Source organism: Sapajus apella, unplaced genomic scaffold (genome assembly GCF_009761245.1).
Source record: "Sapajus apella isolate SASKATOON/1434 unplaced genomic scaffold, GSC_monkey_1.0 scaffold6, whole genome shotgun sequence".
Classification (NCBI taxonomy): domain Eukaryota; kingdom Metazoa; phylum Chordata; class Mammalia; order Primates; family Cebidae; genus Sapajus; species Sapajus apella.
In genome coordinates this window covers 14,599,792-14,615,235 of record NW_022436946.1, presented here as the reverse complement: position 1 = coordinate 14,615,235, position 15,444 = coordinate 14,599,792, and the positions used below count along the sequence as shown (strand labels likewise).

The following is a 15,444-nucleotide window of genomic DNA, read 5'->3' as shown; positions in this document are numbered from 1 at the left end:
TGCTAAGGATCTGGAAAATTTTTCAATGGGCAATGGGTAAAGTCTTTTAAAAAATTAAAGCATTATGAATGATAGCTATGGAAAGATACTTTTAGCACAACAGATACAGAGGACCTAGAGCCTAAACACTGAGGTCAATAGCAACAATTTAAGCAAGGGGAGGTAGGCTTTGTATTAAAGCAAACAGGATAGAGAGGATGTGGCAAAATGATGAGCCTTTCAGGAGGGAGAATTAGCAGACCTTAGTGCTAGTTAGATGTGAAAGGAGTGATGGGAAAGAAAGAAGAGTGAGCACTACTCTGAGTTTCCAGCTTGGGAGATGGTGGATAAGGACGTCACTAAAATACATATAAGAGAATTAAAGGAAAACAAAATTTAAGGAGGTTGGTAAGTTTGGTTTTGGATTTGAGGTGGCAATGGGCCATTCAAATGGAAACATGTAATAGGAAGTCAAATCAGTAAAAAAGGTGCGCACTAGAGGTCGTTAGCATATAAGTGAGATTCAAAGCTGGGGAAGGTAAGAGAAACTAGGATACACATATAAAACCAGGAGATGATCAAGTAAAGGATCCTGGAGATAAAACACAGAGAATCCGCAGAGGACAATGAACCAGAGAAAGAGAATGGATAGAACTTGTCAGAGTCATAAAAAGAAGAGAAGAGGTTGTCAATGAAAACCATGAATTCAAAATATTTCAAGACTGGTCAATAATTCAATTACTATAGTGAAGGCAAACATAACAGGAGTTAAACTGGCCAAATGGATTTAAAAATAGCAAGAAACTGCCAACCTCTTGAAAAAAGAAGTTTATGTAGCATGGTGGAAAGAAAGCCAGACTAACTGGGCTGAAGTAAAGACAGTATGTGTAGAATGCTCCTGATGGTGTAGAAAAAGAAAAATAGTGGGCTAGTATAGAAGCGAGGAAGAACTGAAAATGATGCTTTTAAGATAAGGCCATTTGAACATAGTTCTAAGATGAGAAGACACAATCAATAGAGAGGAAGATACTAATCAGTCTAGTAGATGTAATACAGATTTTTCAGGGACTGAGATTAAAAGCATAGATAAATAGCCTTTAAAAAGTCAGCCTCATATCTCTGTGTTAAAAGAGATGGACGGAGATAAAAGTGGACATATCTATGGATATTAGGAGGGAAATCAGAGGGAACTATATGATGTTCATGTCTGACTAAATTTCATCTAAATTGAAGATAGTCATCTAATGAAGTGGGAAGATTTGAATTTACTGTGGAGAATGTTCATGGTAAGGTCTGGATCTGCTGCCAGAGGCATGAGAAAAGAAAACCTAGTGAAGATAAGTAAAAGGATTCCTCAGTAGAGATGACAGCTTAGGTGATGTTAAGACTTACAAATCCAAAGTCACCCCTTAGCAAAATTATGTATTTTTCTCTAGTATGGCCTAGCATCAGACAGATGTCTGTGCTAAAAGAACAGATCAGACATGTTTTCAAGGATATTGTCAAAAGGGAGTAGTAGTAGGTTCCCAGCATGACCAAGAAGGAAGTTGTTACTAATTTTCATCTTTTTCATTTAAATAAAAACTAACCAATAATGATAACATCTTGATTAGACCTTTTACACAGAAAAGGAGGTTGGCAACATCAGAAGAAGTAGTCCCAACACTAAAAGTAACATGATGTGTTAAGAAAGTAGGAGGCAGAAGTAAATGACAATGAATTCAGCATGGATCTCAACTGTTTACATGTCAGTTTCCCAGTGTGTGGAGAGAATAATGTGTATCTACCTAATAGTTGTCAGAATCAAATTAAGTATATAAAAGCATCCTGAAAACTAACAGTAGTTTTAGAACACACTCAAGGCAGAGTAAGCAACTAAAAAAAGTATAAATGAAACTTGAAAAGTTAGCTTTTAAAATGTTTCGTTGTGATACTTATAAAATTGAAAAGGGATACATTATTTTTAAGATAGACATTCTGAAAAATGCAAACGTTTAACAATTTCTAAAACTCTTATAATACAAGGTACATATTTATTTATTTCCCCTACTGTGATGTACTGAGCACCACTGGATTCTAGCCTGTGCATATTCAGCCAGCAGTGAAGACAGTATCACTGCCACCAAGAACTTATGCTCTAGGAAAAATCTCAGGTGTTTAATAACCTCTAACCCCAACTCAAAGCATTAATCAGTTTATATAATGAACACTTAAAAATGGTGAGGACTAGAAATATGCTACATAAATTAAAGATATTTAAGAAACAGGTCTTTAAAAAGTGTTACTGTAATTTATGGAATCAGTCTACACAATGCATATTTATGACAGTCCCTTCACAGGTAAAGTATGACTGAAGCTTAAAAGTAGTTATATCACTTTATATTCTCTTTGCTTTCCTTGATGGCAAGCAGCATGCACATAAGCACTTCTTAAGGATACTAACCTCGCAGTGCCATCAGATGATGAAGTAAGGATATAGCGATCATCTTTTGACCAGGAAAGGTCATAAATGATGTTGAGGTGGCCACACAATTCTCTCATGAAACGTCCAGAAGGAATTTCATATACTAATGAAAATATTTAGAAATTAGTAGGTTTCCACACAGAAGATCCTTAATCCAATAATATACAAATGCATAATTTAATATTATTTAGACATAAGCAGTCTGTAGCAAGATTATAACCAAAGACATTTGCAGTGTAAAGGAAATTTAAAAATTTACTTAAGAATCCTTTTTCATTTGCTTTATACAAGAATTCACATGCAAAATTATCAGTTATAATTTTGCTATAATTGTCAATTATTTTCATCTCTTTAAAGAAGTTCCCTAAGAATCTTTAATAACAAATTTATTAGTTGAATAATAAATAACATTTACATTGCAATTCACTTAAAATATTCTATAGTTTGGGTTTCATTAATTATTATTTTACCTGAAAATCAACCAAATGCCAACCAAAAATTTAATTACTTGAAGTAATGAGAAATTTATATTGTGCTATTATCAAAAGTAAATTTTAATACTAAAATCAACAGGGATAGTAGACAGGGATAGTAAGGGAATTAACAATTACTCAATAAGACATACAAAGCACTGTGGTATTTTACTATATGTTTAAACATACAATGAAATCTAAGATAAACTTAACACAGAAAAACAAAGTTTCCAAGTCTCTACTTCCATCTAGTGGTAAAAATCAATTGCCCTTTCAAATACTTAGCAGTTCAGCAATAACAGCAGTCCCCCCTCATTTGCAGTTTTACTTTCTGTGGTTTTCAGTTACCCGCAGTCAACCATTCTCTGAAAATTTAAATGGAAAATTCCAGAAATAAATAATTTATAAGTTTTAAAATGCACATTATTCTGAGTAGTGTTATGAAAGCTTGTGCCATCTAGCTCCATCTGACCAGGATGTGAATTATCTTGTGTCCAATGTATCCATGCTACAGAAACTAACTGTCTACAAACTTAGTAGCTGTCTCAGTTACCAGACTGGTTGACACCTAGTGCTGCTGTTCAAGTAACCCTTATTTAACTTAATAATGGCCCCAAAATGCAAAAGTAATAATGTTGGCAACTGGCATATGCCAAAAGAGAAACCACCAAGAACCTCCTTTAAGTGAAAAGGTGAAAGTTCTTGATTCAAAAAGGAAAGAAAAAAAATCCTATGTTGAGGTTGCTAGGATCTTCTATCTGTGAAAAAAATCTTCTGTGAAATGGGGAAGAAGGAAAAAGAGGTTTGTGCTAGTTTTACTGTAATACCTCACAATACAAAAGTAATGGCCTTTAGTGCATGGTAAGTGCTTTGTTAAGATGGAAAAGATATAAATCTGTGGGTGGAAAATATGAGCAGACAGGTGTTTCTACTGATGGCAATCGGGTTCAGTGCTACTTGAGGTTTCAGGCTTCCACGGAACACATCCTCTACAGAAAAAGGGGGACTATTACACTTATGGAATAGCAAAATGAGAGTCTTGGAAAATCTCCTCCCCACAGAAGCAACAAGAACACTGGCAAAAACTGTCAAAAATCAACGTTGTCAGAACTCTGAAGATTAAACAATGCTTACAAAAAATTTGAGGAGTACTTGAGAAAAATGGCTAAATCTTGGTAAGAACATTGAGCTTTATGGTGTTTTAACTTGCAAAGTTCTCATTCCTGTCTCAAACTTTAAAGTAGTCTTAAAAACCAATAAAAATCAGGAGCCTAGCAGCCACTGGAGGGGAGAACAGGTCTGAAGCTCCCTCAAAGTTCCATCCCCAAAGACTTCTTACTGTTTGACAGTCTGGTCCTCGATGAAAGATCCATTCTCAGGGCCTGCCTTTATTTGACCTGGCTCACAGCATGCTCTGGGAGAACAGCCCTAACCTTGGGGTACATGTCAAAACAAACTGTGGCATCATTTAACATCACAGATGCCTAAGACATTGGTCCCAAGTAAGGCTAAGAGGCGGCTCACCAAAGAACTTAAAATGAAAAACAACAAGAAGAAAAAAACAAAAAACAAACCAAAACAAAACAAAAAAACTGGGAATGAGATGTCCATAGGGAACATTGAAAAGCTCCAAAATATTCCTGGGTATCTAGGCAGATTCCCACACATGTATGGGAAGGGAATATGCACACCCAAGAAAGACCTGAGAGGCTTTACTTCTCACTTGGGCTGACCTGGCACACATAGAATGTTAAAGCTAAGGGAGAGCTGTAAACTGCCTACTGAAGCATTCGAGTATGTATACCCTAACACACACAGAGTCCCTTGGCAAAGACCAGTAGACCTATCCACTCAGGCATTTAAAAATCTCTGTACAATCACAACAGTGGTCCCAGTCTGACCACTAACTTAACTGAGGATAGACATCAATGGTAACACATGACAAAGAGCAAAGACTACAGAATCAGTCCAAAATCACTAAGCTAACTGCAAGAATAAATCCTGGGTGGGTGTGAGGGAATAAAAGGGAGAATGTGATTTCCAGAGCTGTCACACTGTATTAAACATTCAGTTTTCAACACAAAATTATGAGAAATGGAAAAAACAGGAAAGAGTGATCCATACACATGGAAGAAAGTAGTCCACACAGAAACTGAGGAAGCCCAGATACTGGGCTTTCTCAACAAAGACTTTTAATCCACTACTATAAATATATTCAAAGATCTAAAGAAAACCATGTCTAAAGAATTAAAGTGTGAAAAGATTTCTCACCAAAAAAGAGACTAACAATAAAGAGACAGAAAGGATTTAAAAAAAAAAAAAAAAAAAAAGAACAGCTAGAAATTTTACAGTTGAAAGTATAATAACTGAAATAAATAATTCACTAGAGGGGCTCAACAGAAGATCTAAACTGAAGGAACTACTAAATTTGACAATAGGTCAACTGAGATTATCCAGTCTGAAAAACAGAAAAAGAATGAAGAAAAATAGAAAAGTCTTACAGACCTGTGGGACAGCACCAAGCGTACCAACACGGGCATAATGGGACTCCCAGAAGAATAAAGAGCAAAGGGGCAAAAAGAACAGAACATTTTCAAGAAATAATGACTGAACACTTGTCACATTTGTGAAAAACATTGATCTGCACATTCAACAAGTTAAAGAAATCCAAGGAGACACATCATAATCAAAAAGTCCAAAACCAAAGACAAAGATTCCTCCTTCTCCCCTATTTTTGAGATTTAAGCAATGTCTAAATCTTCACAGCATTTTAAGAAAGTTTACTTAAGCATAAAGTAACGTATTTATTACAAAAGTTTTTAAAACATAAAATCAGAATAAAATAATTCCTTCACTATCCAAAAGAAATAAATTACTTTCAATAACTTAGGAGCATTTTTTGTTTTTGAGACAGAGTCTTATTCTGTATCCAGGTGCCAGGCTGGAGTGCAGTGACGCAATTTCGGCTCACTGCAACCTCTGCCTCCTGGGTTCAAGCAATTCTCCTGCCTCAGCCTCCTAAGCAGCTGGAACTACAGGCGCAAGCCACCATGCCCAGCTAATTTTTGTATTTTTTAGTAGAGACAGGGTTTCACCATGTTGGCCAGGATGGTGTCGATCTCTTGACCTCGTGATCTGCCCACCTTGGCTCCCAAAGTGCTGGGATTACAGGCGTGAGCCACCACGCCCAGCCAGAGCATTTTTTAAGAATCTTTTTTCCCCCTACATATAGGTTTTTGGTGAATTTTAAAAATAGCATAATGGTAATCAAACTACACAAACAATTTTTTATTTTTAAAATTTATTACTATTTCATAGGGAGCAATATCTATTTAATAAATGCCAATCAAGTCAATTATGAGTCCCTGCTGAAAACAAAAAGACAGGGAAATCAATCAAGTAATAGCAAACTGTGTCAAGTTGAGAAAAGTTCCATAAGATCTAGTTTGTTTATGGCAGACATCCACAAGGAGCTGGCTACTTCTACAGAGGGTAACTGGTTTTTATTATTGAGTCAGAAGTAAAGGAGAGAGTATTTAATGCTTCTAAGTCTAGAACAGTATGATAATGCTCTAGACTTTAAAAAGTCTAGATAAAGCTCTAGAGCTTTAAAAAGTCTCTAAAGCTACAGAAATAACTGTTCTTGGCCTCCCTGCTGGCTTCCCTATCATAATGAGAAGTTTTCATCTAGGTACTCTTGAGTCAATTATTGGTATTCTACTGCACAACAAATTTGGAGGCTTTTGTAAATCAAATCATCACTGCTATCAACTAACCACATTGGAATAATGTTCCCCATGATAGTTATTAAAACATGCTCCTAAATTTCTATATTTAAAATACAAAATGTTTACAAAAATCCTCCTGCGTGTTTTAAAAATAAATTTACCATCTCTCATCTGATCATTCTCATTCTACTTCTGAACAGTTATTGTACAGAAAAGTGTAAAATTATTATAAAAGAACTTTCTCTACTTGAAGAAATCTGTTTAATTTAGTAGTACAGGGGATGACTCAAGTTAAGATTTCCATGAAATAAAAAACTAAAGAATGTTCTCCAAGCAGACTACGCTCAGATTAAACAGGTAGGATTATTACTCACAAATAATTGGATATCCATCCCGGCTGGCACAAGCTGCTGCTAGTATTCTTCCATTGTGGGAGAAATCAAGACAAAAACATCCGCGTTCTCCTGCATTTAGTGAAAAGAGGTGTTTGTTTGGGATACGGCAAGCCTAAAAAGCATACATTTAAAAAGTATAAATTAGAAAACATTAAAATGCAAAGGCTAGCTTTAAATTTCAATTACTGTAGTTTTTTTTAGTCCTTTTATTATGACGCACAGAAAGAGAAAAACACACATGCAGAATGTTGAAAAACCATAGTAAATTACTTTGCAAACAGAGAATGAGTTCCCATGAAATTTTTAAAGTGAATTTGTTCTTTATGTTTAACTAGTACTTAATTCACGTAAATATGAATAGAAAAATTTCAATATCTGCTACTCTAAAGCTGTCACTGCCACATTGCTTCTATATGCTACATAAAAGAATGTATGTCATAGTCTTATTCTATGACAGCACTAGTAAGTCACTTTTGTTAAAGTCGCAAGCTTTTTTTAAGACCACAAGTCTTAAATGAATGCTCATTCTCTTTTTGTCTATCTTAAAATAATAACCCTTTTTGGCTGCCTTCCAAAATGTATTTTCAAACTAATCAATCCTTATTGGTCTCATTCATTATTACAATTTCTTCAAAATTTTTAATGTTTTCACCCTCTACTACCAGATGAAGCCAAAATTTTCTGGGTATTAATATCTACTGTGGAAAATACCAGTTACTTTTATTTATTTTAACTATTACCTAATTCTATCTCTCCCAACCTTCAGTGAGCCTTAGTTCTTCTGTTTCTTATAATTTAAAAAGTTGAATGAAACGTACACTGGGCTTCTACTATATGCCATGAAAGTTGTACTTTGTTACAAATGTCTGAATATATATTCATCACAGCCATCCTATGAGTAGCTACTATTAGCTAAGAGTAACCATTATTAGCTACATATAGCTAATAAGGATTATTCAAAGGGTCAAGCCTAGCTTAATGGACCTACTCAAAGACTGTTACTTCAAAGCCATGCTTTACAGACCAGCCCAGGTTTTTCACAAATAGTAACAAGATCTAGCAGTAACTTGGGAGGCAGCATTATGACCAGCTACTACGAATGTGAAAAATTCAACAGAATTTGTTAAGTGTCAAGTATGTACCAGACTCCACGCTACCCATCTTTTCTGTGCATTCTCCATCCACATAACTAAGAAAAGGGAGAGTAGGGTAACAAGGGAACAAACATGAAAAGAAATGTCAGGAGGCTTTATAATCGCTTGCTGCTGCTCCTAGAGTAAGAAGTGTAGTTACGGAAAACTCTGTGCCCAATCACCTAGGCTGAAAATGAAAACACTGAAGCCACTACCATTTTCTTTGTATTCTCAGGGTTTGACACTGTGCCCTAGCCAGAAAAGACTCTCAATGAATGTCTGATAACAACAATAAAGGTCCTCAAAAGCTCTGACTCTTTCCCCTCCTTTACTTCCTTGTCAGTCACTAAATCATCCTGGTTCTTACTTTCGGTCTCTCATATTCATTAACCCAAAGTTAGACCCTCATCACCTCACACATCAATGACTTCCATCTAATTCTGATGTTACTATTTCGAGATCTGCCCATGCCATTGCCTGCATTAATTCATCCTCAAGTACAATTGTTATTTTTCTCACCCACCCAAGAACCTTCTTAGTCCTTAGATCCCTCACAATCAAGTATCAGGCTACCATTTGAGACACTCCAGAGTGTGGGCCTAATCCATTACACTACTTTATCTCTTCTTTTACAAACTCTAGTTTCCAGCCAGGCAAACTTTTGAGTGCCTAATGAATACAACAGGTCCTTTCCCACTTATTTACAACTTTGCCTTTGTATGAAATAACCTTCTTTGTCTCTCCTTCACTCAACCTCTACCTTGGCCATCCTAGCCTATCTCAAGCTCCGTTGTCGAATGAGCCCTTCTTCCACCATTCTAGTTCACATTCTTCATATCTGCAATTCTCAAACGTTTTTAGTTTTGAGATGCTTTACATTCTTGAAAATGTTTTCCAGAGGCTAAAAAAAGTTTTCATAATAAAATAAAAATGAAATAACTTGCTAACTTCAATGTCTAGCTTAATAAAATCTAGACTTTCATAACTGCTTCTGCTGTCTTGTGATATCAGGTTATCTAGCCTCTAGAAAATGCTAGTACATACTTGTAACAGAATGAATCTGAATGAGATTAATAACACCTTAGAATCATTATGAAAAGAAATTGACTTCAAGGACCCCCTGAAAAGAACTCAGAACTCCCAGAGGTCTCCAAACTACACTTTGAGAACTGCTGATCTGTACAATTATCTTTGTATCTACATTTCCTCAAGACTTCTCTGAAGTATATCTGAAAATGAACAACATTGTAACTGCTTTCTTTTCTCACCTAACCTGGAAGTTCCCCAAGGGCATAATCTAAGTGTTATTCTCTCCATATTATTATGCTTGAAGTATTCTAACTCAAAGTGATTTAAAAATGTATCTGTAAAATTGTCTTCAAAAAGAAAGTTAAATGTGACATAAAATACAGAAAATGAAGATGACTAAGTAAGAATAGTAAGTTCTTATTTCTATATTAGATGTTTGAATAAGTTAAGATTTTTGGATAAATTTCATCTGGTCGTAGCTTATATGTATAAAATAAACGACTCCATTCTTTATAAAAACAAGTTTTTAAGGTAATAAGTAAACATCTAAAAAAATCCATTATTATCAATCACTTCACCTGCCCAGGGAGTCGTTTCCACTTTATTACTTCCTTTGAATCTTCTAATCCAGGTTCTGTGTCTACTGAACTTGACTCATGCTGACGTTCACAATGCACTGGTTTACCTTTTTCCTCCTGAAGAGCCATCATAGAGCGGTAAGATGGCTTTATCTAAATATGCATTAAAACGTGAAAATTTATATATCATGTTCACCTTTTTCTTTTTCTAGCATATAGTTTTTAAAATACTGAAACAAATAATATAAAAATTTTTCAAAATGTAATCCAGAAAAAATTCTACTTTTATTTGTACATTATTGTAAACAAAATGAAAAAGCTGCTTAAAATTACAGTCATATGACCAAAAAGCCTTAAAAGTTTCAGAGGAAAAAATATGACTACAAAGGCTGCTTATCACCGACACCTATGAGTTATGCCATGGCTCTGATATACTACCATATCTCTGGCTTTAAAATCACAAAACTAGTATCATAAAAATCTAAAGTTTTAAAAATCCTAATTTTTCAGTAATATATTTAACTCCATCCAAACCAATGCAAATCAGCTCTGTAGTGACAATATATATCAGGTACAGAATGTGCAAATGACCTGAAAAATTAATGTATTAAAAGAAATAGGATGAAAGCAGAACTTTTTTATTTTAGGGCCAATTCTTTACTAAGATTATTTATAATATTAATCTATGGAAAACAGCAGAAGAAACATTACATACTGATTATTTGAATAATATTGTGAAAAATGTACCCAGAAATCAGGAGTCTGCAAACTGCAGCCCGCACACCAAATCTGGCCTGCTACTTGTTTTTATAGATAAACTTTTATTGGAACATACCACACACATTTGTTTAGTTATTGCCTACACATGTCTATGTAGCTACTTTCACACTATCAAGGCAAAAGTGACAGAAGCTACAGGGCCAAAGCCTAAAATATTTACTATCTGGCTGTTTATAGAAAATATTTTTCAACTCTTGCTTTAAATCAACTTTTTATCTTTAATTTTTGAAAACCAAATTATAATGAAACATTTTTCCTAACACCAAAAGCTGCATTTCATATTTAAAATTCATTTATGCATCTTTTAAATATCAGCTATTATAGGCTTAATATATAATCCCAGAAATCTACTAAAGTAATTATTAGAGGCCTTATCTTTTAAGAAACGACAAACATGTTATGTCACCATTTCAACAGTAGAGGATATACACTTATATGTACTATTAACTTACACAGTCTGGAACTTTCAGTCCTCTTACAGTTACATACAGTGTTGATGGGTAACGATTTCTTGGACATTTTGACCACCATTCAAACACCTCAACAACACTTAATTGGGATCGAGGCTTAGTAGGTGGGCAATATAGCTGCAAGCGAAGTTTTGAGTTGATGTTTGCATTTCCATTGGCTCCCAGAAGCTTAAAATAAGAATTCATATAAAATGTTATCTTCATTGAAAATAAATATATCCAACAAAGCAATAGTATAAAGTTGGAAACATTTTTAAAAGATTAATATGGCAAGCTGAAATGTCTTGTTTTATAAAGCAAAGAACACTGACATAGTTGGTTAAGCACAGTTCCAGATCACTTTTGACAAAAGGTAACCCAAATGGCTTTTAAAATATTTTTCTACTGGAAAATATTCTATATACCTACTGTAATCTACATACCTACTGGTCAGGCATGGTGGTTCACATCTGTAATCCCAGCACTTTGGAAAGCTGAGGTGGGCAGATCACGAGGTCAGGCGTTCGAGATCAGCCTGGCCAACATGGTGAAACCCCGTATCTACTAAAAATATAAAAATTAGCTGGGCATGGTGGCAGGCGCCTATAATCCCAGCTACTTGGAAGGCTGAGGCAGGAGAATCATTTGAACCCAGGAGGCTGAGGTTGCAGTGAGCTGAGATCACACCATTGCACTCCAGCCTGGGTGACAGGACAAGATTCCTTCTCAAAAAAAAAAAAAAAAGGAAAAGAAAATTCCTGATAGCTCTTTTTGCACCTGTACAACAATTTCAGACTGATGGTACAGCATTTACACTACTGTGCCAGATTTCACACTGAACAATGGAGATGATCAATACACATTTGTTTGAAATAATTATGATAAAGATTAAATTGCGTATTTACACAAGATACAAAGTTTCCATTTGCTTAATATCAGTATTTAAAATGGTTAAAGTTTTATGTTTTAAATTTTTAAAAAGTTAAAATCATTTTAAGATAATTAAACTCACTCACAGGTCATTTGCTACATTTTTTCCAATATTTTAGTGTATCTTCTTTCAAAAGTCTATTTTTAAAACGCTGTTAAACAAAACTTATGTTTAAGCTAACTTAATGGAAGTTTTTGTCTTTTTGGGGGGTAGGGGGCAGAATCTTGCTCTGTTATCCAAGCTGGAGTGCAGTGGCACAATCTCAGCTCACTGTAACCTACACCTCATGGGTTCAAGTGATTCTTATGCCTCAGCCTTCCGAGTAGCTGGGATTATGGGCACATGCCACCACACCTGGCTGATTTTTGTATTTTCAGTACACTCAGGAATTTTGCCATGTTGGCCAGGCTGGTCTTGAACTCTTGGCCTCAAGTGATCTGCCCACTTCAGCCTCCCAAAGTGTTGGGATTATAGGCATGAGCCACCATGCCTGGCCCTCAATGGAGATTTTTATAGGAAAAATAAAAATCTTACCAACTCTGAATACATCCTCTTTCATTAGACCATGACTGTAAATAGGAAATGAAATGTCTTTCTAACCTTTATGTCCTCTACAAAATAGAGGCAGAAAGATAGTTTGAAGCCTTTCCAACAGTTCACACAAAACATGGAAGTATCTTAAATTAGAAGAATAGGCACTGAGTGCAGGGAACATATTTAACAATGGTTACTTGTAGACTTACGTAGCTTGGAAAGTAAAAAAAAGAGTCAAGAAAGACTCTAAGATGGTATTGTCTAAGAGAGTTTTCTATGACAAGGATACTCTACATTTGTGCTAACCAGTAAAGAATCCACATGTGGCTACCCCGCACTTGAAGTATGGCTAGCACAAATGTGAAACTAAATTTTTAATTATATTTAATTTGAATTCAAACAGCCACATGACTTGTGGCTACAAAAACAGTGTAACTTTCAAGTTCATGACTCTGGGATAGTGGACAGACAGTGGTACCACCAATTGAAGTAGCAGAGACAGTAGCAAGAATATTCAGTTTGGGGAAATCTGAGATATCTATGAGTTATCTGAGCTGAAATGTCCTGTAGGTGACTGCATTTACAAATCTGAAGCACAGGTGAGAAAAGTGGTTCCAAGAAAAGTGGGTTAAAGACGAAACCATGAGTAGGACTGATATTAAGGAGGTGGGTAGAAGACCATGAAGGAAACTGAAAGACTGGCATAAGAAAAATTAGGAAATCATGGTGTCAAGAAAACCAAGGTAACAGAGTTTCAAGAGAATGGTATGTTAAATGCGTAAATGTGACAAAAAAACTAAAATATGTTCAAGAAATTTGGCAAATAGAAATCATTAGTGATTTGGTTGGAGAAGTTTTAGTGGCAGAGGCAAAATCCAGAATGTTGTTCAGGAATGATGAGTTCAGAACTGATGCATCAACAAGGAAAAAGAGATGGCAAAATACAGCCCATCTTTCCCCCTACCCCTTTAGGAAAGAATGTAAAGACAATGGAGGTTATAAGTTGAACGGGTAACATTGTTATCAGTGTCAAATGACACACAGGGGTAAAGAACAGTTCCAAATTGAATAATAGGTATGTTCAGTCATTAAATAATAAGCACTCGAGACTCCCTTCATAAACCTTCTTACAGCTCCCCAAAGTTCATCACGGTAATTAAATAAAGATATTCCCCAGCTTCTAAATCATACTTCCCACAGATTGTTTTAATTTAACCAGGCAATTCAGTTTACATTAATATGCTGCTTAGCATGCATAAAGATCTAAGTTTCAGCCAAGATCCTGCCATTATGGTTATAAATTATATAACGTAGAGCTCAAATAAATAAGGCTTTATTGCTTTTTAGTTTAAAAGAATAGCCACATATATGTACTAAAAGAAGTGAAAGTACCTGAGAATCTGAGGCATAACTGAGAATTAAAATAAAGTCTCACTTGAACTACTGTAATAACAATTATCCAAGACATCCCTGGAACCAATAGTATAGGTTATAAAACATCTAAATTTTAATTGTCTTCACGCCACTTTTTTTTTTTTTTTAGATGAAGTCTCACTCTGTTCCCCAGGCCGAAGTGCAGTGGTGCAATTATGGCTCATTACAACTTCCGCTTCCTGTGTTCAAGCGATCCTCCCCGCCTAGCCTCCTGAGTAGCTGAGATTACAGGTGCACAACACCACACCCAGGTAGTTTTTGCATTTTTAGTAGAGACAGAATTTCACCATATTGGCCAGGCTGGTCTCAAACTCCTGACCTCAGGTGAACTGCCCGCCTCGGCCTCCCAGAGTGCTGGGATTACAGGTGTGAGCTACTGCATTCATCATGCCACTCTCTTGAAGACAAGTTTTATTCTCGTCATTCTTTCCATGATCATTGATTAATTCTCTATATTCACCAAGCACTTTCTATGTGTCATTAATATGCTGGGAGCTGGTGATATTATAGGATAGAGTTTCAAGAGAGTGATATATTACATGCAAAAAGATCTAGCAAAATAAGGACTAAAAATGTTCAATATATTTACCCAAAAGAAGTCATGGTGACTCTAAAAAGCTTACAGTCTAATGAAAAAGACAGATAAGTAGTAGAAAACGTAAAGCAGATAGAATACCTTATTACCCTTTATGGGGGGATACACAGAATTCTTGACTGCCATTTTTGCCAATGGCATAAGTTGAATAAATAAATAAAAATCCATATAGTACTTAGAGGTAAAAATGCTATGAAATATGTTACTACTTCCCAAGTGCAACTTACAGTAAATACTGCAGGTCTGCACGAACCTTAGCATAAAAGAAATGCAGTTTTTAATAAAACCACAAGATGGCAATATTTACTATGTGAAAGTGAACTTTTTTGCTTTTTTTTAAATGGTTTTTTTTTTTTTTTTTTCCCCCCCTCTAAATCAGTATGGAAGGTGATTCCTTCCATGCTGGCATAACAGGTTTATATAAGGGTGATCACAGATAGTACACTGGACCAGGTGATTCCTAAGGCCACTCTCAATTACTTACTACAGCCAACCTGGCTGCTATTCAGTTCTTTGATTATAATACTTCTAAAACCTCTCTCTAAGCCCTAATATGGATTAAATGTCTTAATTGGATTTTCATAGCATCTGCTCTATAGCACATAACAATGTAGCTAACACATCTGTATAGAAATTAAATTGGTGGGCATATATATACAATGTCTAATTTATCTATGAATGTAGTGTATTTAGCAGACTGCCTCATATTTTATAGATAATATTTGTTGAATGGATACACAAATGAAAATGTTTTTATAAGATGGTACAAAATAGACTACTCAAGACTCTTTATAATTTATGTTTGAAGGAATAAAAGATAATTATCAAATTAAAATATCCTTTCTTTAAAAAAAAAATCTGTCTTTCATCTTTGCTGAAACATCCTAGTCAAAGACATCTAGTCAAAGACAAAGGTACAAAGACATTTTTTTACCTAGACTA

General features: G+C 35.1%; 1 protein-coding gene across 10 annotated transcripts in view; it reads right to left on the bottom strand.

The window, feature by feature from the left end:
- AHI1 (Abelson helper integration site 1) overlaps positions 1-15,444 on the bottom strand; it is a 214,049-nt gene that overhangs the window by 152,603 nt on the left and 46,002 nt on the right. For all 10 annotated transcript variants that reach the window (XM_032274708.1, XM_032274711.1, XM_032274712.1 and 7 more), the window contains 4 exons: positions 11,012-11,197; positions 9,780-9,932; positions 7,019-7,151; positions 2,423-2,546 (listed from right to left, as the gene is read on the bottom strand). In XM_032274708.1, coding sequence (XP_032130599.1) covers positions 2,423-2,546; positions 7,019-7,151; positions 9,780-9,932; positions 11,012-11,197 — 596 coding nt within the window. The remainder of the gene's footprint in view (positions 1-2,422; positions 2,547-7,018; positions 7,152-9,779; positions 9,933-11,011; positions 11,198-15,444) is intronic.